The sequence below is a fragment of the Ogataea philodendri genome (assembly GCF_020536065.1).
Source record: "Ogataea philodendri strain CBS6075 chromosome Unknown scaffold15, whole genome shotgun sequence".
NCBI lineage: Eukaryota > Fungi > Ascomycota > Pichiomycetes > Pichiales > Pichiaceae > Ogataea > Ogataea philodendri.
Window position 1 is genome coordinate 178,590 of NW_025764075.1, and position 23,180 is coordinate 201,769.

General features: G+C 46.7%; 22 protein-coding genes across 22 annotated transcripts; 12 read left to right on the forward strand and 10 right to left on the reverse strand.

Annotated features, from left to right (window-relative positions):
* Positions 1–316: 316 nt before the first annotated feature.
* OGAPHI_004812 (uncharacterized protein) lies at positions 317–2,149 on the forward strand (the record flags this gene model as incomplete). The annotated part of the gene is made up of 1 exon (XM_046205931.1): positions 317–2,149. The coding sequence occupies one exon, from the start codon at positions 317–319 to the stop codon at positions 2,147–2,149; it is 1,833 nt and encodes a 610-aa protein (XP_046060378.1).
* On the reverse strand, positions 1,070–3,521 carry OGAPHI_004813 (uncharacterized protein; the record flags this gene model as incomplete). Its single annotated transcript, XM_046205932.1, has 3 exons — positions 1,070–1,562; positions 2,410–2,754; positions 3,283–3,521. 3 exons carry the CDS (start codon positions 3,519–3,521, stop codon positions 1,070–1,072), a joined length of 1,077 nt encoding a protein of 358 aa, XP_046060379.1.
* OGAPHI_004814 (uncharacterized protein) lies at positions 2,240–3,507 on the forward strand (the record flags this gene model as incomplete). Its single annotated transcript, XM_046205933.1, has 2 exons — positions 2,240–2,242; positions 2,398–3,507. The coding sequence occupies 2 exons, from the start codon at positions 2,240–2,242 to the stop codon at positions 3,505–3,507; spliced, it is 1,113 nt and encodes a 370-aa protein (XP_046060380.1).
* Positions 3,522–3,599: 78 nt separating the features above from the next.
* On the reverse strand, positions 3,600–4,070 carry OGAPHI_004815 (uncharacterized protein; the record flags this gene model as incomplete). The annotated part of the gene is made up of 1 exon (XM_046205934.1): positions 3,600–4,070. One exon carries the CDS (start codon positions 4,068–4,070, stop codon positions 3,600–3,602), a length of 471 nt encoding a protein of 156 aa, XP_046060381.1.
* OGAPHI_004816 (uncharacterized protein) lies at positions 3,621–4,463 on the forward strand (the record flags this gene model as incomplete). The annotated part of the gene is made up of 1 exon (XM_046205935.1): positions 3,621–4,463. The coding sequence occupies one exon, from the start codon at positions 3,621–3,623 to the stop codon at positions 4,461–4,463; it is 843 nt and encodes a 280-aa protein (XP_046060382.1).
* Positions 4,464–4,514: 51 nt separating this feature from the next.
* On the forward strand, positions 4,515–5,318 carry OGAPHI_004817 (uncharacterized protein; the record flags this gene model as incomplete). The annotated part of the gene is made up of 1 exon (XM_046205936.1): positions 4,515–5,318. One exon carries the CDS (start codon positions 4,515–4,517, stop codon positions 5,316–5,318), a length of 804 nt encoding a protein of 267 aa, XP_046060383.1.
* A 199-nt stretch (positions 5,319–5,517) lies between these two features.
* On the forward strand, positions 5,518–6,621 carry OGAPHI_004818 (uncharacterized protein; the record flags this gene model as incomplete). Its single annotated transcript, XM_046205938.1, has 1 exon — positions 5,518–6,621. One exon carries the CDS (start codon positions 5,518–5,520, stop codon positions 6,619–6,621), a length of 1,104 nt encoding a protein of 367 aa, XP_046060384.1.
* Positions 6,622–7,665: 1,044 nt separating this feature from the next.
* On the forward strand, positions 7,666–8,346 carry OGAPHI_004819 (uncharacterized protein; the record flags this gene model as incomplete). The annotated part of the gene is made up of 1 exon (XM_046205939.1): positions 7,666–8,346. The coding sequence occupies one exon, from the start codon at positions 7,666–7,668 to the stop codon at positions 8,344–8,346; it is 681 nt and encodes a 226-aa protein (XP_046060385.1).
* A 208-nt stretch (positions 8,347–8,554) lies between these two features.
* On the forward strand, positions 8,555–9,958 carry OGAPHI_004820 (uncharacterized protein; the record flags this gene model as incomplete). Its single annotated transcript, XM_046205940.1, has 1 exon — positions 8,555–9,958. The coding sequence occupies one exon, from the start codon at positions 8,555–8,557 to the stop codon at positions 9,956–9,958; it is 1,404 nt and encodes a 467-aa protein (XP_046060386.1).
* A 32-nt stretch (positions 9,959–9,990) lies between these two features.
* On the reverse strand, positions 9,991–13,098 carry OGAPHI_004821 (uncharacterized protein; the record flags this gene model as incomplete). Its single annotated transcript, XM_046205941.1, has 1 exon — positions 9,991–13,098. One exon carries the CDS (start codon positions 13,096–13,098, stop codon positions 9,991–9,993), a length of 3,108 nt encoding a protein of 1,035 aa, XP_046060387.1.
* On the forward strand, positions 11,833–12,747 carry OGAPHI_004822 (uncharacterized protein; the record flags this gene model as incomplete). The annotated part of the gene is made up of 2 exons (XM_046205942.1): positions 11,833–12,203; positions 12,336–12,747. The coding sequence occupies 2 exons, from the start codon at positions 11,833–11,835 to the stop codon at positions 12,745–12,747; spliced, it is 783 nt and encodes a 260-aa protein (XP_046060388.1).
* A 193-nt stretch (positions 13,099–13,291) lies between the features above and the next one.
* OGAPHI_004823 (uncharacterized protein) lies at positions 13,292–14,530 on the reverse strand (the record flags this gene model as incomplete). Its single annotated transcript, XM_046205943.1, has 1 exon — positions 13,292–14,530. The coding sequence occupies one exon, from the start codon at positions 14,528–14,530 to the stop codon at positions 13,292–13,294; it is 1,239 nt and encodes a 412-aa protein (XP_046060389.1).
* On the forward strand, positions 14,385–15,893 carry OGAPHI_004824 (uncharacterized protein; the record flags this gene model as incomplete). The annotated part of the gene is made up of 3 exons (XM_046205944.1): positions 14,385–14,392; positions 14,778–15,016; positions 15,427–15,893. 3 exons carry the CDS (start codon positions 14,385–14,387, stop codon positions 15,891–15,893), a joined length of 714 nt encoding a protein of 237 aa, XP_046060390.1.
* OGAPHI_004825 (uncharacterized protein) lies at positions 14,731–15,159 on the reverse strand (the record flags this gene model as incomplete). Its single annotated transcript, XM_046205945.1, has 1 exon — positions 14,731–15,159. One exon carries the CDS (start codon positions 15,157–15,159, stop codon positions 14,731–14,733), a length of 429 nt encoding a protein of 142 aa, XP_046060391.1.
* Positions 15,492–15,884, reverse strand: OGAPHI_004826 (uncharacterized protein; the record flags this gene model as incomplete). Its single annotated transcript, XM_046205946.1, has 1 exon — positions 15,492–15,884. One exon carries the CDS (start codon positions 15,882–15,884, stop codon positions 15,492–15,494), a length of 393 nt encoding a protein of 130 aa, XP_046060392.1.
* Positions 15,894–16,747: 854 nt separating the features above from the next.
* On the reverse strand, positions 16,748–17,363 carry OGAPHI_004827 (uncharacterized protein; the record flags this gene model as incomplete). Its single annotated transcript, XM_046205947.1, has 2 exons — positions 16,748–17,206; positions 17,328–17,363. The coding sequence occupies 2 exons, from the start codon at positions 17,361–17,363 to the stop codon at positions 16,748–16,750; spliced, it is 495 nt and encodes a 164-aa protein (XP_046060393.1).
* Positions 17,364–17,474: 111 nt separating this feature from the next.
* On the forward strand, positions 17,475–18,068 carry OGAPHI_004828 (uncharacterized protein; the record flags this gene model as incomplete). The annotated part of the gene is made up of 1 exon (XM_046205949.1): positions 17,475–18,068. The coding sequence occupies one exon, from the start codon at positions 17,475–17,477 to the stop codon at positions 18,066–18,068; it is 594 nt and encodes a 197-aa protein (XP_046060394.1).
* On the reverse strand, positions 17,625–18,011 carry OGAPHI_004829 (uncharacterized protein; the record flags this gene model as incomplete). The annotated part of the gene is made up of 1 exon (XM_046205950.1): positions 17,625–18,011. The coding sequence occupies one exon, from the start codon at positions 18,009–18,011 to the stop codon at positions 17,625–17,627; it is 387 nt and encodes a 128-aa protein (XP_046060395.1).
* A 413-nt stretch (positions 18,069–18,481) lies between the features above and the next one.
* Positions 18,482–20,398, forward strand: OGAPHI_004830 (uncharacterized protein; the record flags this gene model as incomplete). Its single annotated transcript, XM_046205951.1, has 1 exon — positions 18,482–20,398. One exon carries the CDS (start codon positions 18,482–18,484, stop codon positions 20,396–20,398), a length of 1,917 nt encoding a protein of 638 aa, XP_046060396.1.
* Positions 19,043–19,759, reverse strand: OGAPHI_004831 (uncharacterized protein; the record flags this gene model as incomplete). Its single annotated transcript, XM_046205952.1, has 1 exon — positions 19,043–19,759. One exon carries the CDS (start codon positions 19,757–19,759, stop codon positions 19,043–19,045), a length of 717 nt encoding a protein of 238 aa, XP_046060397.1.
* A 27-nt stretch (positions 20,399–20,425) lies between the features above and the next one.
* OGAPHI_004832 (uncharacterized protein) lies at positions 20,426–22,867 on the reverse strand (the record flags this gene model as incomplete). The annotated part of the gene is made up of 1 exon (XM_046205953.1): positions 20,426–22,867. One exon carries the CDS (start codon positions 22,865–22,867, stop codon positions 20,426–20,428), a length of 2,442 nt encoding a protein of 813 aa, XP_046060398.1.
* OGAPHI_004833 (uncharacterized protein) lies at positions 20,643–22,516 on the forward strand (the record flags this gene model as incomplete). The annotated part of the gene is made up of 3 exons (XM_046205954.1): positions 20,643–20,698; positions 21,034–21,649; positions 21,758–22,516. 3 exons carry the CDS (start codon positions 20,643–20,645, stop codon positions 22,514–22,516), a joined length of 1,431 nt encoding a protein of 476 aa, XP_046060399.1.
* Positions 22,868–23,180: the final 313 nt, after the last annotated feature.

Below are 23,180 nucleotides of genomic sequence, written 5' to 3' on the forward strand. Positions count from 1 at the left end.
GCATATGAGGGTTGCTTTTGGCGGTGCTGGTGTTTAATCGTTTTTCCGACTTTCGTCTTTTTCGTCCTCATGCACATTTTTCGTTTCGTTTTTTTTTGCTTTCTTCCGTATATTTTGATCATCTGCTCTTCTAGTTGTTGATAGTTTACCGCCTGCAAATTGCTGTTGTGGAGTGCCAAATATACACAGATTTGAGATAATAGTAGATTCCTACAATTTTCATCAAATTCCGTCTAATATTAGCCGTGTTCCAATCAAGCTGACGAGTGCCTTAAGTCAACACCGGAAATTTTGACAAGCTGGACAATCCCCCGCCATGTCTTACCAACGGTCTATTCCAAGCAACAACAATCACGCGATTTCTGAGCGTGACCATCTGGATGAGCTGTTGGATGCCGTCAAGAAAGAGTTCGACAGTCTCACCAGAGAAACAACAATCTACAAAGACCATCACCACGATTATGAGCTGAAGATAAACCAGCAACACCAGGAGTTAACAGACATCAGAAATACGGTCTACGAGCTTGAGCAGGCTCATAGAACCATGAAAGAAGCGTACGAGAAGGAGATTCTGAGATTGAAACAGGACTTGGAAAACAGGGACAGACTTTTCCAACAGCAATCTTTGCAACAGGCCCAGGCTCAGGCTCAGGCCCAAGCTCAGGTCAAAGCTCAGTCTCAGCAACACCCGCTTTTGGACAGACCTCAAAGCTCGTTCCCGCAAACACCGCAACAGCTTCCTCCTCCAAACCTCAGCGGTTCTCCATCCGACTACAGGGGTGCAGCATCGGGCTTTAACGGTGCCCTTCCCCAGATCAGTGCCCAAGGTTCAGGGTCCAAGTCGGACTTGGCCCAGAACTCCCAACTGCCTCCACCACCTCCGGCAACCACCCAAGAGCAACAGGCTGCGTCGCAGTCGCAACAGTCGTCGGAGAAAGTGTCGGCTGCAGCTACTCCAGGCGGAACTCAAGCCGCACAGACTGCAGTTGTCAAGAGCGAGGCCGAATCGAGCTACGCTGTCAGAGCTCAGCATAACAAGCCGTTGCCAGCCTTTTTACAGGATTTCGACTCATATGCCACGTTGCCATACAAAAAACAGTTCAGCGAGTACTACCTTGTTTACAATCCAAATGTGCCAAAGAAAATCGACACATCCCTTGTCCACTCGTTCGATCACACTTCGGTGGTTTGCTGTGTTCGGTTCTCGGCAGACGGTAAGTTCTTGGCCACCGGCTGCAACAAGCTTACCCAGGTTTTCAGTGTTGAAACTGGAGACCTGGTTGCCAGATTGAGCGACGAGTCTTCTGCCAGCTCGAACGGATCTTACGACACCGACACTGGGGATTTGTATATTAGATCTGTGTGCTTCTCGCCAGACGGCAAGTTCCTTGCCACTGGTGCTGAGGATAAGATCATCAGAATCTGGGATCTTGCTACCAGAACCATTGTGAAATACTTGAAGGGACACGAGCAAGACATCTACTCTTTGGACTTTTTCCCTGACGGATCCAAGCTGGTTTCTGGTTCCGGAGACAGAACAGTGAGAATTTGGGACGTGTTTACTGGTCAATGTTCGTTGACCCTTAGTATCGAGGACGGAGTTACGACCGTTGCTGCTTCTCCTGATGGAAAACTAATTGCTGCAGGCTCCCTGGACAGAACCGTGCGTGTTTGGGATGCCAATCAAGGCTTTTTGGTCGAAAGACTCGATTCTGCTAACGAGAGCGGGAATGGTCACATGGATTCTGTTTACTCTGTGGCTTTTACCCACGACGGTAAAGAAATTGCTTCTGGATCGTTGGACAGAACCGTGAAGCTGTGGTCTTTGAAAGATCTGCAAAAACAACAAGGTTCTTCCAAGTCCAACTGCGAGGTCACTTATGTTGGCCACAAGGACTTCGTGCTTTCTGTGTGCTGCACTCCAGACGACGAGTTTATTCTCTCTGGATCCAAGGACAGAGGCGTTCTCTTATGGGAAAAGGCTACTGGAGAACCATACATCATGCTTCAAGGTCATAGAAATTCCGTTATCAGCGTGAACGTGTCACCGGTGATGACTCCCAAAAGAGGTGTCAACGGAGGATACTTTGCTACAGGATCTGGAGATTGTAAGGCAAGAATCTGGAGATGGGAGAAGGTGTCTTCCTAACCGCAATTCTGTTTGTCTCACTGTTTAACGTTTGTATTATTTCATCTCTATAGTTTTATAGCGACAATGAAAAAAGAATGAAAATTTACCATGGTAAACGAGGTTGGCGACGAATTTTTAAGAGGGAACAAGTTGGGAAAAACATTAATCTATTTTATTTTAAGATGCCCAAGATTTATTACGCTTCCAGAACTGCTCCGGTCAACATTGCTGTAAGTTTCAAGCCCGTTTGGTGAACTAATTCTTAGACTTTGAAATACTGGGGAAAGAGAGATAAGGATCTCAATCTACCAACAAACTCCTCCATCAGTGTCACATTGTCCCAGAAGGACTTGAGAACCCTGACCACTGCTTCGTGTTCTGAGTCGTTCGAGAAAGACTCACTTTGGCTTAATGGCGAGTCCCACTCGTTGGATACCCCAAGAACACAACAGTGTTTGAAGGATCTCAGACAATATAGAAAGGAGCTCGAAACTGCAGACTCGTCACTTCCAAAATTGAGCGAGATGAAGTTGCACATTGTGAGCGAAAATAATTTCCCAACAGCCGCTGGTCTTGCATCCTCAGCTGCTGGCTTTGCTGCACTGATCTCTGCTATTGCCAGGCTGTACGAGCTGCCTCAATCCGCCTCAGACCTGAGTAAGATCGCAAGAAAGGGTTCTGGATCGGCTTGTAGATCTCTGTTTGGAGGTTACGTTGCTTGGGAAATGGGAGAACTCGCAGACGGTCACGACTCCAAGGCCGTGGAGGTGGCTCCACGCAGCCATTGGCCAGATATGAAGGCGTGTATCTTGGTGGTGTCTGATGATAAGAAGGACGTTCCAAGTACCAGCGGAATGCAATTGACTGTTAAAACTTCCTCGCTCTTCCAGCATCGTGTCGACAAGGTTGTTCCCGAGAGATTCGAGCAGATGAAGAAGTCCATCAGAGATACAGATTTCCAGACTTTCGCAGAGCTCACCATGAAAGACTCGAACTCGTTCCATGCAACCTGTTTGGACTCTTATCCACCAATTTTTTATTTGAACGATGTCTCCAAAAGAATCATTAAGCTAATCAACTTATTAAATGAATCGGCCGGAGAAATCATTGCTGCCTACACGTATGATGCTGGTCCAAATGCCGTTATCTACTACGAGGAGAAGAACGAGGCAAAAGTTTTGGGGTTGTTGCATGCAGTGTTTGGCTCGGTCGACGGCTGGAGCAAGGCGGATTCAACTTCCTTTATTGCACCATCGTTCGAGGTGGAGGCATCATGGGGCGCCGGTGTCTCGCGTGTTATTCTTACTGAAGTTGGGGAAGGCCCACAAGATTCGCAAGAGGTCCTTATCAACACAGATACTGGCTTGCCAAAATAAGAAATTAATACCATTGCTTACATGAGAAATGCGAAAAAAAACAAGCATGCATTTGATATAAATATTTTAGATTCGCAATCGAATTAGTTGGTTTAATTTTTGCAATTGCTATCATGCTCGCTAAGATTGTGAAACTGAACAATGGGCTTACGATTCCATTTATGGGATTGGGAACTTGGGAACTGACAAACGCCGCCGAGGTTGTCAAGGAAGCCTTGAAGGCTGGATATCGGTGTATCGATACTGCAGTTCTGTACGGCAACGAGCGGAGTTGCGCCGAGGGAATCAAGCAATGGATTAGCGAGGACCCGGCCAACAACAGGAGACAGGATGTTTACTACATCACCAAGCTCTGGACCAACCAGATGGGCTACGAAAAAGCTAAAAAGGCAATTGCGGAGTGTCTCGACCGAATCCAGGGACTTGAATATATCGACTTGCTTCTTATCCATGCACCAACCCCAGGTAAGCAAATGAGATTGGAGACCTACAAGGCCATTCAGGAGGCCGTTGATGCTGGCGTTGTCAAGTCTATTGGTGTCTCGAACTACGGTATTGCCCATGTTAAGGAGCTCTTATCTTGGCCAGGCTTGAAGCATAAGCCTGTTGCCAACGAGATTGAGGTTTCTCCATGGTGCATGAGACAAGAATTGTGTGACTACTGTCTTTCTCAAGACATTCAGGTGATTGCCTTTGCTCCATTCTCTCATGCTAATCGTATCAACGATCCAGATGCGGTAAGTATTGCCGAGAAAAAAGGAGTTACTCCGGCCCAAGTTCTTATCAGATGGTCTGTCCAAAAGGGGTACATTCCTATCCCGAAGACCAAGACTTTGAGTAGGCTGCCTACCAATCTGGACGTGCTGTCGTTCGAGTTGTCCAAGGAGGAATTGGCCCAATTGGACCACCCGGACGTTCACGATCCCTCCGACTGGGAAGTTACCACCTGCCCATGATCTCATAGGCGTTACGTAAGCTTTTAAAAAAATTTAAACATATTTCAAGACATGTCCGATTCGGAATTCGAGCTCGACGGCGGCCTATTTGAGGAGCCTGAGGACTTCAGACCGTCCAAACCGGAGGCCCATTACCAGAAGTACATTAGGGTTGATGACAAATGCCACCCTGAGATTAAAGAGATCAAACTTCGACTGGTTGGGAAATCACCGCTATGGGGACACCTTCTTTGGAACGCGGGGATTTACACGGCTAGATACATTGAGGACTGGTCCCAGAGTCTTGTGAAGGACAAGACTGTGGTGGAGTTTGGTGCCGCTGCTGCTCTGCCGTCTCTACTGTCTGCTATCAACGGCGCTTCCAAGGTGGTAGCTACGGACTACCCAGATCCCGACCTTTTAGAGAACATCCAGATTAATGTGGATAATCTGGCCGATAGAGATGTTACTGATAGAATAAGTGTCAAGGGATTTATCTGGGGAAACGACACTACGGAAATCAAAGAAACACTTGGAAGCACAGCTAATTTAATAATCATGAGTGACTTGGTGTTCAATCACACTGAGCACCACAAGTTGCTCAAATCGGCGAAAGAGCTGATCACTCCTTTGCAGGCAAAGCCGGTCCCACGAACAGGAGGCAAGTGTCTGGTTGTTTGGTCGCCGCACAGACCGGCCCAAAAAATGGTGGAGAACGACTTCAAGTTCTTTGCCGATGCCAGAGACCTGTTCCAATTCGACGTCGAATTTGTCGAGATGGTCCATTGGGACCACCCAATGTTCCCTGAGGACCCACAGGAAACGGAGGAGATACGAAAACGCGTCTACTGTTACATATTACATCCAACCTGGTGAGATCTGGATTACGTAAGTTGTCTGGTTTATAGAAAAACTTTTTTTTTCCCTCTTTTCAGCTGGGCGGTGATTCCAAAAACGGAAAAGTAATTAACGAATAAACCAGCCATCTACAACACGAGGAAAAGTGATTGTAAAAATAGTTGCAACTTGATTGATTACTCTTGACAGGTTCCCAGCACAAATAAACGCATACAGAATGAACTCTCCGCAACATGACGGCGAGCCCGTTCAGCCATCTACACCTCCCAGCGAGACGCGAGCTGGAAACAGCAGTTGGCATCTAAAGACCCCAGTTAGCACGCATCAGACCAAACATCACTTGCATACTCCATACACTCCGCATCCTAGTACAAAGAAACAGACTCTGGGGTCGAATGTCGGCTCCTCTCCTGTTTCGTACAGGTCCAGAGGATCGCAGCAATTGCAGACACCGGACCAGACGCCACGGATCAGTCGTCGCAAAGACGTGAATGAGTCGATTGTTTCCAAGATCAACGGGCCCGGTGCCATATTCCCCATGGCCGCGTCCACGGTGGGGTCTGGACGCAAGTCTCTTGTTGGAGGTCCCAAACTGGAGAATGCGCAGCTTGATCTGAGCAAATCGTACAAGATCGATTTAGAAGAGGACTTACAATACTCATCAGAGGAAGAGACGGCCGATCAGCCGCATCGCTTGACGAAAGTGACAAAGAAGCTGGATTTCGGATCGGTGGAGTTTGCCATGCCGTCGACGCCTGCTAAACAGGTGACGACGCAGGAGCAGGCCTACAAGATGCACATAGCCCCACATACAAGTGACAAAGACGACGGAGAACGCTTTATCCGTCGTCGTTCGTTCAGTAACCCGTTCTTGGAGACCGGGGATAGCACCCGTGCCAAAGAACCTGTTGATTTCTCGCGGTTTGAGGAAGAGATGGAGCTAGTGAACAACAAGACGGGACAGAAGATTGTGCGCAAACTCACCGACTACGAGAAGTCGATCAAGCCACGTAAGCTGGACTTCAGCAAGGCTGTGGAAGAGGTGGAGGCGCCAACCACACCTCGCAATAAGGTCCAGATCGGACCATTTGCTCAACAGACTCACAATTTCGACATTGAGGACGGAGAGGTTATCCGCAAGGAGAAGATTGTGAATCCATTCAAAGGCCCGTCATTTTCCTCTGCCAAGAAAGCCGACAAAGGTAAATCTGAAGCAAGTGCTGCCACGCTGCAATATGTGGACCACGACGGGAAAGTTGTGGGTCTTGGCGAAGAGAAAACAAGATTAACAGGGCGCAGGCTTAATTTTGATTCGGACTGAAAAAATAGGATGTATACTATGTACAATAGCAGGCTGGACGATCAGCCACAATAAACGAGGTTAATTAAAAAATGTCAGAGAATTCAACTGTCCTGTAAGCTGATAGTGTGTGATTCGGAATTCTGACATGTCCACACTGCAAGTTTTCAAAAATTAGGCTAACAGCAGACTTGAAAGGATGATTTGATGGAGTTGAAGGAGGTTTACGAGCGAGTTTCAAGTGAAGAGTGAGTTTCTGTGGTGATGTGGGGTCAAACTGGTGCGGGAAACAATTTCGCAAGTCTAGACCCCGATAAATCACGTTAGTTGCTGTGATACCCAAAACGTGGAATATACGTGCGGCTTTACGAGAGTGCGGCTATCAGTGTGGCCGTTTTAATTCTTGGAGGTTCATTCGATGGTTGGCCACCAGGGCCAATAAACCCGGCAAGAGTACGGACAGCGCAAGTACCGGTAGGTATGACAGGCAATATTGGCCCCTCGTCGGAAAAGTTTTAATTGTTCACAGACGCGTTACAGCGTAATTTTTAAGCGCGGATAATTTCTGAGGCTCTGTTGGTGCGGAAGGGGCCGCGGTATCTAACATCTTACTAAATAAAGTAATCTGGTTTTAGATGCTAAATTGAGTGTCAATTAATAGCCGTATGATTGGAAGTTTGGCCCACAGAATATCCAAAGTATTTGATTGAGATTTCTTGATTGTGAATGCAAATACACACTTACCACTCAATGCCCCTGGCATTGTGGTTTGTGAAGAGTTGAACTCGTTTTTAGTGCGTATTTTGTCTGCATTTTTTTCCCTGGCTGGAAAAAACAGTCCCAAGTATGCAGTGGTAGCAGAAATTTTTATTGTTTGTAGCAGGTTTTGAGTGGGATCTACAATAACCCCTTTGTTATCGAGAGTTTCAATCACTCGACAATAAACTCAAGATTTCAGTACTAAGTTGGAGCAATTATCGGTTCAATTAACCTGGATTTGTACAAATAGCATTCTGTTTCTCTTGAATATTTGCGCAATAACCTGTGTTTTTGAAATCTCTCTAGATGAGTCCTTTAGACCAATTCGACATGTATTTGGAAGACTCTGACCTGTTTGGGCCTCTCAAGATGGAGGAGTCCAACCTGGACTTTGCATTTTACTCAGAGCTGAATGGACTCCTGTCCGAAACTCCAGACTCTGAGTCTGTGGACTACCAACTGTTTTCGATGGACTCTCCAACACTGACTGTCGCCAGCTCGGCATCGTCAGTGTCTATCGGTCCAATAATGGCCAAAGACTCTGCACACGCCTCAAACCCGTTCGCCGACCAGTACTCTGCGTTCGCACCTCTGGAAGGTTTCGAACAGCTCTCTCAAAACTGGCAATATTCCACCACCGCAGACACTCGCGAATTGGAGTCCGCATACCTAAACCTCTCGCAGTGCTCCGAGCCTAAAATCGCCTCGACCCTCCCTCCACTGGACACAGACAGAGCCAGGGAGAAAGTTGTCGAGAAACGCAAAAAGATGGCGCTCGACGGCAAGAAACTCAGCATCCCGGCCCATGACCACGAAAGAAACACAAGAAAACTCTCTCTGTCGCCTACAAAGAGCTTCAAATACAAATCCAAGTCGATCATGGGATCGCCATCCACATCCAGCTCTCCTACAAACCCGTTCTACAAGCCTCCAGACGTCTTATGGAAGCTGTGCAACTCGGGCTCTTCCAAACTGTGGAAGAAATAGTGTACCCATCCACGTCTCTCCAGTTTCCTGTCTGGTTGTTTACTTCATTGCAGTTGAGTATCCTTCTTGCACTCATTTTGGCGGTGTCATCGTCACATTTTCCTGCGCGTCTCTAATATCATAGAAACTTATCAGCTACCGTTTTAGGACATTAATCCACCCTTTAAAAAAATTAGTACTAAATTTCTATCTTGAGATAACTAATGGCATGCAATCACCTTCTGCAAAACAATCGCATTTACGCTCGCCTGTGATTCTTCTCAAGTCCCCCATTCTCCCTGGTGGCCTGATAAGGTCTCCGCGTCCAAAGGACTCTCACGTGGAGCTCTCGGGAGACCAAGTAGTGGGAGACCTGGTCGATATCATCAAAACAGAGGAGCGCAAGAGCTGGCTGAAAGGTTTGCTGTACTTGTTCTTGATGGTTGCCACTTGGGTGTTTGGTCTCCAACTCAATAACAACGTTTTAAAGGGTGACACTTATCAACACCCATTATTTATTGCCTATGTCAATGGAGGCCTGTTTGCCATGTTTGGCATTCGACCCGCCTTCCGCGCGCTGGTGAACATGTTCAGACCGCCCAAGCCAGACTTCCTCAACGACAGTGCCGATTCATACGGCTCGTGCGGCTCCGAAAGCGTCATACTGCACACTCCGTCCATGAACCTCTCCTTTAAAGAGCTACTGACAGTGGCCATCCAGGCCGGCCTCATTTACTACGGCAACGCGTCGCTCAGCGCAGTCGCGCTCCAGTACACCAGCGCGTCCAACCAGACAATCTTGACCACAACAAGCTCCGTGTTTGTGCTTATCTTGAGTTATCTTTGTGGAGTGGATTCCATCTCTTTTGGGAAGGTTATTTCAGTGGTTGTAAGCATTGTGGGGATTTGCCTCATCACATTCAATTCCGCACCAGAGCCCCAATCTGAGGCCTCCAGCCCAGTTTTTGGCAACTGTCTCGCAATCTGCGGTACTTTCCTCTACTCCTGCTACCTGGTGCTGCTTAGAGTCAGAATTGGCAAGGAAACCAGTCCAGATAACGAAAAACTTATGTTTGGGCTACTCGGGATCAGCATTCTGGTGTTGGTGTTCCCATTGTTGTTGATCGCCGATTGGATCGGATACGAGGACCTCTCCTTGCCAGATAGCACAACCATTCTGTGGATCCTGGTGATTGGCGGTCTATTTAACTGTGTTTCCGATTACTGCTCCATTATCGCTACGCTGCTCACCTCGCCGCTGATTACCGCGCTATCGCTGTCTACTGCCATCCCAGTCAATATGATCTTTGACTCGGTCATATACAAAGCCAAGAACACTTCAGCAAAGTACTATCTGGGGATCATCCTCATATTCTCGTCGTTCGTGTTTGCCAACCTCGCCAACGAGGACGAGCTGGCACAGGACGCTGTGGACGAAGCCATCGAGGAGGCTATCGAAAACGACGAGATGCTGTCTCCTTTCCTGTCGCCGTATTTGCAGCAACAGGGCCGTCACGACGACGTTCCTGGAATGAACATCAACACGTCTTCAAGAACAGGACCACCCGCCAACGTTGTTGTTGCTGGTGGTTACAACCACAAATACTACATTAGAGAAATCCCGCCAAGGTGATAGTCCATCGATAATATTCAATACATCTTCGTTCACCAAAGTTCCACCAGTCCGCTCCAGTCGCCTGCTTTGCGCCGGTTCCAGTAGCTTTGCTCTCCGTCTATATATTCCCAGTCGAAATCGCCGTCGCCTGTTTTTTTGAAGAACGCAGGAGTGTGGACCGCGTCTGTTCCATCTGGGTTCTTTCTTCTCTTTCTCTGGTCGTTTTCGAGCTTCAGTTTGAGATCCTCTGCCTCGTCAACCTCGCCTTCTTCGTACTTGCGCTGGTCAGGACGCAGTCTTGAATCCGTTGGAGCACATCCTTCCTCGACTTCTGTGATTTGGTTCAGACTGGCTGCAAACTCAGTAAACCCGTACTTTTTCTGGTAGTTGGGCACCAGGTTGCCAACTTTCCACACTTTTTCGTTCGTATCGGAGAATCGAAGACTGTCTGTCCAGGTGCCGTTCACCTCCTTCGCATACTTGGATCCGTCCGCGTTGAAGGCCTTGATGTTCAACTCCTCGGACCGTCCAGAAAACATTCCAACAGCTTTGAAGCTCACCACGGCTCTCTGGCCATCGTTGCAGAAAATTGTTACTGAAGCATACGGCTCAGAATATTTCTCTCCTGCAATGAGATTCTTGATCAACGTCGTCGGCTGACTCCATTTGTAAACTTGGCCGTTTCTGCACTTGAGCTCAATGTCTCCTAAAACAGACACCTCGGCAGATTTTCCTCCGTATTTCTGCTGCGACGACAAAATATGGTCGATGGTCCAATCGGTCGACTCCACATGCGCGCCCACCACAATTGGACGGTGAACAACTTTCTCGCAGATCATACGAATGCCCAAGTCGTTCCTCACAAGCTCAAACGTCTCACCAAGTAGCGGAGTAAATGGTTTCCGAACACTTCTGATCTTGGCACGAAACGACGAGAGATAACTGATCGCAAACGTTGCAACCATCAAAATACGCTCGCCCGTATCAGCAGGCGCACGCAAAGCGTCTGTGAGAAGATGCGAATACTCGAAACTCTCCGAATACTTCTGCAAGAAAGTCAATGGCTCGTTGGCAGTGACGGGCATCGAAACGGAAGAAATGTCTTTACCAATGTTCTTTCTCAAAAATCCAATCAACGAAGGAGGATCGCTCGTACACGCCTTAATGTCTTTGCGGTAGTCCACAAACTTGCCTGACTCCAAAGGATACAGGTCCTCTGGAGCAGTAAATTCTGATGTTTTCAATAACTCTGGCTCTTTCTGGTCTGTGTCGTCGTCTTCGTCGCTTGACGAACTGGTGTTTGATGTTTCTGCGCCCAAAGGAGTCTCAAAAGGACTCTTGTCGAAAATAGTTGACGACATTTGAGCGCCGTTCGAAAGGTCCTTTGTCTCTTCTCCGTCTTCACCTTCGTCGCTGGACTGGACCAAATAAACCCCATGGGTCATTTCATCCATATATTCTTGAGCATCAAAAAACTCTTGAGAAACAACTGAAGTGGCAGCAGTATTAGTTCTGGTAAGTGTTCTTCTTGACGGCGAGTGGGCAGGCTTGCTGAATCCTCTGTTCGTTTCCGTGTTGACCAGCAACAGGTATTGCAATTGTAAGTCTCTAATTTCGGACACCAACGTATCGTAAACAGATGTCCCGGTAATTGATGGAGTGTATGATCCGTTGACGCTTTCCTGTTCAGGTATGTCGTCACCAGCTTCCTTCTTGTTCTTCTTGCGGAAGAACGAACCTCTTCTGTCTGTAGGAGGCTTTTTTGTCGATTGCTGCTTGGACAACGTCTGGATGTGTTCTGCCAGCTCTTTGACCTGTATAATTTTCTCCTCTATAAGTTTGTACTGTGGATTGGTCACCGAGCGTGGCCTTCCGATTCTGCTATCGTCCGAATGCGAAAGAACGTCCGAGTCGTCAGAAGCAGCCGTTGGTGGTGCAATTTGAAGAATCTGTTCAGGAAGCTCGCCTGGCTGGGACGTTTTGTTCTGTTTCTTGATAAAGTTGAACGCCTGGACCCATATTTTGAAGTCTTCGCTGGTGCTTGCTTTCAGCACCCATTGCTCGATTCCGGAATCCAAATACATCATCAATTGCTTTGGATCCGCAGAAATCACAACGTTCCTAATGTACATATTTCCACGAACATGGTTGGTCAAGTCGTTGAAGAAGTAATCCAGTACTCCGTACTTGAAGTTGAGGACGAAATACCGTCTGGCGAAATTCTTCCCACCACGTCTCCGTTTCTTCTTAAGCAGGAACCCCTGTAAATACTGGCCCCCTTTCACTCTGAGCAAAGAAACGTTCTTGGACTTGTTCACGAGTCCATTTTCTGGAACATTGAATCTCACTTTACCTGGTGGTGCTGACACCGAAGCAGTGGATGCTCTTCTTGCAGCTGTGTTAAAATAGTCTGGTCTCTCTATAGCCGAGCCAATGGACTCTCCAGGTTGGGGCACGTCTGTTTCTTCAATGCTCTTTTGCTCGTCAATGGTGTTGAGTTGGCCCGAAGACGATGGGTTAGGAAGTTCCTGTGTCTGATGAACAACGCCGTTGCTCTCTATGTATTGGTTGAACATGATGGTTTTGGCCTTGTGTCTGCTGAATGTGTTGTCGAAGATGAACGCAAACAAGGAGCCGGTCTCCACTTCGAAAGTGCCGGTGGTCAGCTTGTCTCCCTCGCATCTTCCGATCCATTGCTTTTTGGCCAGGTGTTTATCAATCTTATCCTCGAGAGAGCTGCGTGGGTCATTGACGGATATGCTGCTGTCGGACCTTCTCCGTCTCTCTGTGCCAGCAGGGAGTGTTGACAACGAGCTGGACCTGGACAAAGAGGCGGCCGACTGGTCTGTGGGCGTTGAAGGACTAACACCGTTTTGAGAGTTTATGGAGTCAACAGAGTCCCGTAAATTCTGATGAAGTAGGTTGAACATCTTGTGAGGAACCTCATTGACCTCGTCCAAGCTCAGGTTCTCGGAGGTTGTGGTGGACGAAGAATTTGGAGCCGTTGTAGGAGCTGGCAAGTCTGCCCTGTTGTACTCATAAATCGCAAAGTTAACAGATCGTTTCAAAGGCTTTAACTCCCACTTCACTAGACAATTGTCGGGAACATTTACCCATTTGATGGTGAACGATTTAGCTCGCACCTCGAAGTTTTCCATGATAAATAAATCACAGTTGGAGTGGAATTCAACAAGATCGAAGGTTTGTTTATTAATTTATCAATGGCTGGTTATTAATTTTAGGTTCTTTTTTTTCCAACAGCACCAATTTTCGTAAATCGCCAAGTAATCTACAGCTCTAAAATTATTATGGGGCCTGGTCCCTTGGACTAATTTGATTTTTTCTATGTAGCTATGAATCTTTCTTGGAAACAAGCGCTTGTTTCTGTGTTGCCATGTCGTTGATGAAATTCACTGCCAAAATGCTGTTGCACACAAAAAACAGACAGCTGCTACTCCAAATTCCATTTGTAAAGATGTCCGGTTTCCCCAGGAACTCCAGCTGGTATCCGTTCCACAACCACAGCCCTTGCGAGATGACCCATGCTCCAATAAGCCAAGCAGCGCGAGTTGGCTTGATGGTGGAATTTGCAGTGTAGATTGGTAGGAAGCACATAAACCAGATAAAGTACTGCGAAGTGATCACCTTATTGAACATGATGAACACAAAGGTTTGGATGAAAAAGCATCCAATGAGGTTCACTGTGGCTAGCTTTAATGGGATCAGTACCATCGAAAGCCCCAACTGCGGTAGAAATGCCAGTCTCTCAATCCGGAGCCCGTGTTGCTGCAAAAATGGTAGCGACGAGCTTCCTTTGTAGGACGATAGGTATAGCGTCAAATTGTACACCGAGAAGTTGTGGCGGTGATCTAGGCGTGTCAGATGGTAAAAGTACGCCTCTTGGAGAAACTCGTCGCCGTAAACGTAGTACATTAGACCGGTTAACGATGTAAAGCCCAGTAGTGTTGTTAGCACGAATATCCACCGTTTCTTCGTGAATGGCTGGTAGAACGGCTGGGATGGATCAATGGAAAGCAAAATTGCTGGAATATAGATGATTGGGTAGATTTTCAGATGAACAGCGAGACCAGTAATGATACCTGCTAATGCGTATTGGCGATTCAGGACAGAATACGTTAAGAGCATAACGACCACAGTTAAAATGCTTTCGGAGCTGCCTCGCGTGCTGATGGTAGCCACTATAGGGTTCCACAACCACAGCAGACTCCAATTGACGCTTTTTCTGTATTTCTGGAGCAACCTGATGATCAAATAACCGGTCACCAGATCGCAAACGACGAAAAGCAACTTTCCGAAATCAAACCAGTAGTTGATTGGCAACAAAAGCCATGCAAGCACCGGCGTGTATCTGTATGTGTCTCGAAGAAAGGGAGATTGGCCGTGAAACACGAATTTCGAGGCATCTGTAAAAACGAAATAATCAATGTCCGTGTACGGCAGGTCCATATAGGTGTCCTGATACTTGCCAAAGAGCAAGAACGCGACCCTCAACAGCAGGGATGATACCATAATCATTCCTGTGGAAATCTCGGGCACTGATTGGGACATTTTGGGCACAACCAATGGCATGACAGCAACGATCTGGAAATTAATCAAAATTACAATTTACAAGGTGAGTTAATTCGCCAAAGGACAAACATGTCCAAGCGAGTTTACGCACCCATTGGCAAGAAAAACCGGATTCTAAATCGCCGAACAATCGACATTCTCTTATTATACCTCTACAACACTCGTAATGACCATTGCAATATGATTTTGATATCCCCCAATCACAATCTTCTACCTCTTCTACCACCCTTCTTTCTGGTGGAGTCAGATGGAATAGGAGTCACATCTTCGATTCTGCCAATCTTAAGACCAGATCTGGCAAGGGCTCTAAGAGCGGATTGTCCACCTGGGCCTGGGGTCTTACTTCTGGTACCACCCAGAGCTCTCAACTTGACGTGGACAGCAGTGATTCCGACTTCTCTGCACTTCACAGCAACGTCCTGAGCAGCCAACATGGCGGCGTATGGCGAGGACTCGTCTCTGTCGGCTTTGACTTTCATACCACCAGTAGCTCTGGCGATGGTCTCCTTTCCTGAAAGATCGGTAACGTGAACAAAAGTGTCGTTTGTGGAAGCAAAGATGTGTGCAACACCAAACACCTCGCTAGATCCTCTAGCTTGAGGTCCAAGAGTAACGTTTTCAGTAGCCATGATGAATCTATTGAAAGCTTGATATTTTTTCTACACCTAAAATTTTCATTCGAAAGTTGGTGGCAGTGTGATTTCGCAGTCACATCCACACCTGCCACCAGATGGAAGCGGTTGGTTTTTTCTCGAGCCTGTGCAGGACGGGCCCAGATACGGTGAACCATCCGTGGGGCACTCCATGGTAGGTGCTTTGATGCTGTGGCAACAAGCACAAGGTCTTAGAATACGTTGATCAGGTTGTGCCGTTCTCGCGGTTTTAAAAACCTACAGTAATACCAGCTGCTACCAAAAGCAGTCTACGCTTTCTATCTCTGAATTATTACTCTATATCTCCTCTAGTAGACGAAACCAAGGATCTTACCAGAAACGTGCTTTCTCTTGGCCTCCTCGTGGTCCATGATACCAGCAGAGGTGGTCAGGATAACGTAACCGAACTGTCTAGCTGGCAACAAGTTAGCAGTCCATCTCTCGATGTCGTTGATCTTGACGTTGAATCTTGGCTGGATGACACCACACTTGTTGAGTCTACCGTTCAATTGGATAACAATCTTTCCGGATCTGTGGTCGTCAATGTATTCGAATTCTCCAATGTAGCCGTGCTTTTGCATAACGGTGAGGAACTTGATGATCACCTTGGAAGAAGGTCTGATCAAGACCTGTCTCTTTCCGGTCTTTTCGGCGTTGTTGATGGCGTTGAGGGCGTCAGCCAAAACAGAGGTTCTAGTCATTGTGAATAGTTTGGTATTAACGAAATTTTTCAGATCTTGAACCAGGTAAACTCGGTGCAAAGATGTAACCTGGAGTGAAAAAAAAGTTAAATGTGACTGCGCTTTTGTACGAGGACTGGTTCCAGGAGTTGGTAGTGGGTGCACCTTTGTCAAGTTTTTTTATTTGAAAAGGATTTTACACAGCTAAATCATATTAAGATGCCTGTATGTATAAATGAACACCAGACGACGTTGAACAGCGTCGAGTGGCTCTCCGAATACTAACAATTAGTCTCACAAATCTTTCAAGACCAAGCAGAAGCTGGCTAAGGCTCAAAACCAAAACAGACCATTGCCTCAATGGATCAGATTGAGAACCAACAACAAGGTCAGATACAACGCCAAGAGAAGACACTGGAAGAGAACCAAGCTTAATATCTAAGTGGACTTGTGTGTATGCATTAATACTGATTAGAATGAGTTAAGTGGTACTACTATGGATTGTAAAAAGAAGCGGGCATGGTTGAAGAGAAACGAGGTTATACTGGGTTGGAAAATGCTATAAAACGGCAGAATCCAACACTTGGAATAACCGTTGTTGTTTCACACCAACGCCAGCTTGACATGTTTCGTAATAAGTAAATGGCTTCGGTATTTGACTGGACATCTACCTAATTTTTTTCTTAGTTTGGTTTTCTTCCCAGCAATTTGCTAAAGGTTTAGCAGTTGTCGGGAAACCGCTTTCTATGATGATGAAATTCCGCAATAGTCAAGCTTAGATAGTATATGAGCGTTGCGCTGACTTAAATTTTGGGTCTTCTTTCGACTGAGAAAGCATTTAAACCATATCATAGTAGATCGCTGCATATTATTAAATTTTCTATTTAAACCGACTCCTCAAACACAGTCTCGATAGGTTTCTCCATCAAACTGGCGTGGGAGAACACAGTAACTGCAGAAGTACCGATGAGCCACATCATGGTGCTAATTGGAGAGGCCAAAAAGCCGAGCGGAATGGCAATAATGGCCAGTCCGGTGTAAAGTTGGGAACTGGTGAGCTTTCCAACAGGAAGGTCGAGGTCGGCACCCTTGAGCTTGGAAATCAAATAAATACCAAACCCGGTAAATCCAAGAACAAACAGAAGCAGGGCGTTGGTCACAAGCGCATACACCGAGAGCAATAACACAATTGCAATGTAGTTAGCTTGGAAGTATGGGAGGTTATATCCAACTCTTTGTTGAATCTCGCCAAAATTTTGTGGCTTGGAGAATCTTCTGTAATCCAAGAATTCCTGTGGAGGTCTGATGGAAGCGAACTTGTTTTGAACAGCGGCAACTTGTTGCTAAATCATTAGTTTGATAAACATCTCTTAAAACTTACCTTTATGTTTTCGACGCTCAAGTTCTCGGTGATATTAGACAGCTGAAACGTTAGTATGGATTTGAATCCGAGCGGTCACTTACTGGTTGATACTGGAACTGTGACAAAAGGCTCGACATGGCTGATAGTGTCTTTTGTTTTTAACGATTATACACGTAACAGCCAAAAATAATTCGTGGCTTGTAGCGGTAGCGCGTTCCAGGCCCTTGGAGTCACGTGGTTGTGATCACATGATGTGCAGAGCGTTTTCTCTCCGGCAGGCATGGAATATTACACTGAACAAACGGAACAAGGCACTAGTCTCATGCTCACATTTGCTCTACAAAGGAACCTATAGGACTGACAATTATCTGTTTTCCACTAGTATTATCATATACCAACTATTTAAGCTTCTTCTTTGGTCTCAACTGGTTGGTGTGACCGCACTTTCTCTTTCTGCAGTTGGTGGCTCTTGGTGGGAGTCTAGCGTAACACTTTCTGCAAATGGACTTCTCACAGTTGTATTTGGAAGCCAAAGCCTTGAGGGATGGCTCAATGATACCACCTCTCAATCTAAGCACCAAGTGCAATGTGGACTCCTTTTGGATGTTGTAGTCAGAAAGAGTTCTGCCGTCCTCAAGTTGTTTACCGGCGAAAATCAGTCTTTGCTGGTCAGGAGGAATTCCTTCCTTGTCTTGGATCTTGGACTTGACGTTGTCGATGGTGTCGGAAGACTCCACCTCCAAGGTGATGGTCTTTCCGGTCAAAGTCTTGACGAAAATCTGCATTTTGACCTGACTGTTAGCTTGCTTGATCAAAAATGGTGGAATGTCCTAATGAACTGACGATTAATCCACCTTATGATTAGACACTTACTATACCGTTGGATAATATTTAATTTTGTCAAGGAAAATTTTCTTTTCCACCAACCTTGCGCGCTGCCCTCTCAAAAGATCACGTGAGTTTTCTTGCGAAATAAAAAAAAGTTAACAAGGCAAGACTTGGTGTTTTAATTTCGTAAGTTGCGCGCAAAATTCGTAAGGTTGGCACTAAAAAAATCGTCGCGAGACCAAGTCCCAGTTTACTAAGCATCACGCGTCGATCGGCCCGATACCGTAATTCTTGCCGTTCAAATAAACGGCACCTTTATAAACGTTCTATTGTCAGTCTTTAGTGGATGTTTCTAAAGCCATTCGGCATTTGTTGGGAACCTGCTAAACTTTTCTTCTTCTATCGTTTTCATTCCTCGCTAAGAACTATGACGGCACAGTATCCAAACATCTCTCCCAAGTTACGTTCTGTCATTGCCCCACACGTTCCAAATGTTTCTCCAGAACGGGACCCTTCTACTCTTTCCAACTATTCCCTTTTTAAAGTGAATAAGTCTGTCCTGGACCTTGAGGTCAAGTTCACTGACAAGATTCTGGCAGGAACTGCCACTTTCCTTGTCCAGGCCCTGGCAGACACTAACCAGCTTGTTTTGGATACTGCCCACTTATCAGTTAAAGAGGTCAAGATAAATAACCAGGAGCAACCATTTCAACTTCAGGCTACTACTCCTCATCTGGGTACTCCCTTGGTTATTTCTTACGACTTTAAAACTGGAGAGTTTGCCGAAATCACTGTCCAATATGAAACCACCAAAGAAGGCACTGCTTTACAGTGGTTGTCTCCAACACAAACAGACGGAAAGAAGCTACCATACCTTTTCTCCCAGTGCGAACCTATCCATGCGCGTAGCTTCTTCCCATGTTTCGATACACCATCTGTGAAATCGCCATTTGAGTTCAACATCGTTTCCTCTCTTCCTGTCTTGATGTCAGGATTGCTGCAAGGAACTGTTCCTCAAGGCGAACAGTCTCTTTACAAGTTCAAACAACCAGTGCCTATTCCATCCTACTTGTGTTCCATTGCTTCCGGAAACCTCAAGAGTGCTCCAATTGGACCTCGTTCTAGAGCATGGACAGAGCCACAGTTTTTGGACGCTTGTCAGCACGAATTCGAAAACGATACCGAGAGTTTCATCAAAACTGCCGAGGACCTCGTGTTTGACTATGAATGGAAGGACTACGACGTGCTCATTTTGCCCCAGTCCATGCCTTTTGGCGGAATGGAGCATCCAAACTGCACTTTTGTCACCCCAACCATCATCTCTGGCGACAGAGAGAACGTGGACGTCATTGCCCACGAGTTGGCCCACAGCTGGTCCGGAAACCTGGTCACGAACGCTTCGTTCGAACACTTCTGGCTGAATGAAGGTTGGACAGTGTACCTGGAACGTAGAATCATCGAACGGTTGCACGGAGAGCAGCATAGACAATTCAGTGCAATCATCGGATGGTCTGAGCTGCAAAACGCCATACAGACGATGGGCAAGAGAGAGTCTAAATACACTGCATTGGTCGTGAACTTGAAGGATGGTGCCGATCCTGACGACTCGTTTAGCACTGTGCCTTACGAAAAAGGATTCAATTTCCTTTACCATATCGAACAGGTTCTTGGAGGAAAAGAAGCCTTCGACCCATTCATCAAGCATTACTTCAGCAAATTCAAGTACTTGTCGCTAGACACTTACCAGTTCTTGGATACGTTGTATGGATTCTATGCTGATCAAAAAGATCTCCTGGATACCATCGACTGGCAGAAATGGCTCTTTACCGAAGGGCTTCCTCCAAAACCCAAATTCGACACCACCTTGGCCGACGAATGCTTCTCCCTGGCCGCCAAGTGGGTGGAAACCATTGTTCAAAGTCCATCATCATTGGACTCCAAGTTCTCCTCGTCGGACATCAAGAACTTCACCTCCACTCAAAACGGAGTCTTTTTAGACAAGCTTGTCTCGTACCAAGGTGTGGATGGGTTTGATTGGAGTTCTGACTCCGCACAGAAGGGAATCTCCGTCATGACTACCAAATATACAAAATACGAAAACTCCAGCAATGCTGAGGTTGTGTTTAGATGGTTCAGATTGTTGCTTACTGGTAAGGTGAAATCTGAGTACCACAAGTTGGCAGATTGGCTTGGAACTGTGGGAAGAATGAAGTTTGTCAGACCAGGCTACGCTCTTCTCAATGAAGCCGACAGAGATCTGGCAATTGCTACTTTTAGAAAGTACGAGCAGGGCTACCATCCAATCTGCCGCGCCATGGTTGCTAAAGATCTCAAGCTTCAATAAGCCAATTTTTGATAATATTAATAGTCACTAAAACATATCGATATCCTGGTCATCAAAGTTACCAATAATAGCCAAGTTCTCTCCTTCGTCAACGACCTGCCACACAGACAACGCCTGGTAGCGGTAAATACATTCGTTGAACAGGTTCTCTGTAAATCCTTTTCCGAGACACGCATCTCTCAACATCGACATTGGCACCAGCTGCGTGCCATTGGTAGCAATGTACTGGTGGATCTTCTCCTTGATGAGGTTGAAGATTTTGGCGGTCGGCGTTTCCTCGAGCTCGGCGGCTTCGTCCTGGTAAAGAGACTGTTTGGCAGCGTTCATCAGTCTCAGTGCTTCGTCAACATCTTGTAGAAGAACCTCATCACTGAACCTCACTCTAGCAAGAGCAAGAGAGAGTCTAAGCACTGCCAGCAGCGTTCTTGGAGTTGTGTGACTGAAGTATTTCTTAGAGTGCTCGTTTATCTTGCTCTCCTTCCGCATCTTGATGTAGGCTTGAACAACGTAGTCGCTCACTTCTCTGGTGATGACCGGTCTGTGTCTTCTGGCCATTGAGATGAACTGTCTCATGGTGGCCGAGTCGATTGGCTCGATGCTTAACTCAGGCGGCTTGTTGTGCATGTGCACGTAAGCAACGTGCTCGGCCAGTCTCTCGTCATCTTCTCTGCTTGGACGGTCCAAAATCAAAAAGAGCACGTCAAATCTCGACAAAAGAGCAGCTGGAAGATTGATATTTTCGTTTGGCGACATCTTGGTGTTGTATCTTCCGTAAAGCGGGTTAGCAGCTGCCAAAATCGATGCCCTGGCGTTCAGGGTGGTGGTGATTCCAGCCTTGGAGATAGAAATCGTCTGCTGCTCCATCACTTCGTGAATAGCAGTCCGGTCAGACTCCTCCATCTTGTCGAACTCATCAATACAGCAGATACCATTGTCGGCCAGCACCAAGGCACCTCCTTCCAGAACCATCTCGTCGGTGATTGGGTCTCTCATCACGGCTGCAGTCAATCCGACTCCAGAAGAACCTTTACCGGTAGTGTACACACCTCTTGGAGCGATGGTAGAGATGGACTTGAGCAGCTGCGACTTGGCGACTCCGGGATCTCCCATCAGCAACACGTTGATATCACCTCTAATTCTCATTCCGTCGCCCATCTCCTTTGGAGAAGCCCCAACAAGAAGCAGCAAGAGAGCTTTCTTGATGTCTGTATGGCCAAAGATTTCTGGAGCAATCGAGTTGGCGAGTCTCTCGTAAACGTTACCCTCCGCAGTGATGTCCATGATCTTCTTTTCGACCTCGGGAGTCAAGCCAAGCGACTCATACTTCCGTTTGTGCTGCTTGATAAACTGTGCTTCTAGATATGTCTCTGTCAACAATCCGGCTCTCAGAGCACGGAAACCAGTGTATGGGGCAGGCAAGAAAATTCCGGCAACATCAACAATGTCTCCTGGGTTCATAGACCGCACAAGGTCTCCGTTAACGTGGATGGTAAGTGTTCTTGGAATATGACCGACAGGAACCTGGTTTGCAAGTTCTTGGATCTTGACGTCCTGGAAAGCAGAGAACTTCGAGGCTCTGGTACTTGGGAACAGTTTTCCGCGATGCTGGTTGCTCATACATCTTTCGGAAGTGCACTCAGTCAAAGGAGTAAAGGTTCTGGTGTTGACTTCTTGGAAAATCTCAAATCCACACGTATCACAAGTATATGCGGTGACTTTCACGGTTGGCTTGACATCGCTCACTCTGGTGACGATTCCTCTCACAGTGATCAGCTTTCCCAAGCAGGAGCCTTTCACGTCTCGCACGGCGAGGGCTTTTCCTCCCTTTGCGCTCACGGTAAGTGGTCGGAAGTAGATGAAGTACCGTCTGGTCAATTGGGGTGGAAACAAGTTTGGAGTCTCAACATTTCTCAAGTCCTCGGAGTCCTCGCCCAACTGGGTCTCGGCAAGCTCCTCACGGTGCTCGTTTTCGATTCGCGCATTTCTGAGTTTTCTCTGGTGGATAATCACATCCAGCACGTCGTCTTTATGGGAGATGTTAACTGTAGGGTCAGGCATGATTTCGTCCACAACTTGAGAGAACAACTCGACATAGTGGTAGGTATTGTTGACAATTAGCTCGGCAAGTCCGTGCGCAGACGGTTGAGACATGTTTTGCGTCAAGTTCTGGGTGTCTTCGTATAACTTGATATCGTCAAGGTCGATGTACAGCGTGGTGATTTCTCTATTTGCGATCTTCTGGAGCAAAGTGACGTACTTAGGACCATGACCAATTTCGTCTTCCTCGACTTGGAGCTCGTCAATTTGATAATCATAGACACCATCGTCGGGCTGAACCAGAGAGGCAGACTTGTAGTGTAACAAGAAATCCTTGATTTGGGATCTTATTTCAGCATACTTGAAGTTCAAATCAACAGTAGGCAGAATCGAGTTAACGCCCGATGACGAACTAGCAGCAACGGTTGCCATGGAGAATCAGTTCAACAAGGGCTAAGTTGGAAAAAAGCTGAAGGAGATTTGAAACTTTTGTGTTTCCTAATTGGGAATAATTATTTTCGCGTCAGGGCCAGTAGTTGTGGTGGGTTTTACCCTACCGAGCTGTCGAATGACCCGGGAAAATCCCCGCGCGTCTAGCCAATCACAGGCTTTCCGGTGAGTCCACCGAAAAAGATGTCATCAAACACGCACCACACCGGCATAAATTCCGAACCCAAGAATTTTCGAGACTCATATAAAGATAACAAAGTCCCTCATTCCCATTATTATTTAATAGACGGTTGTT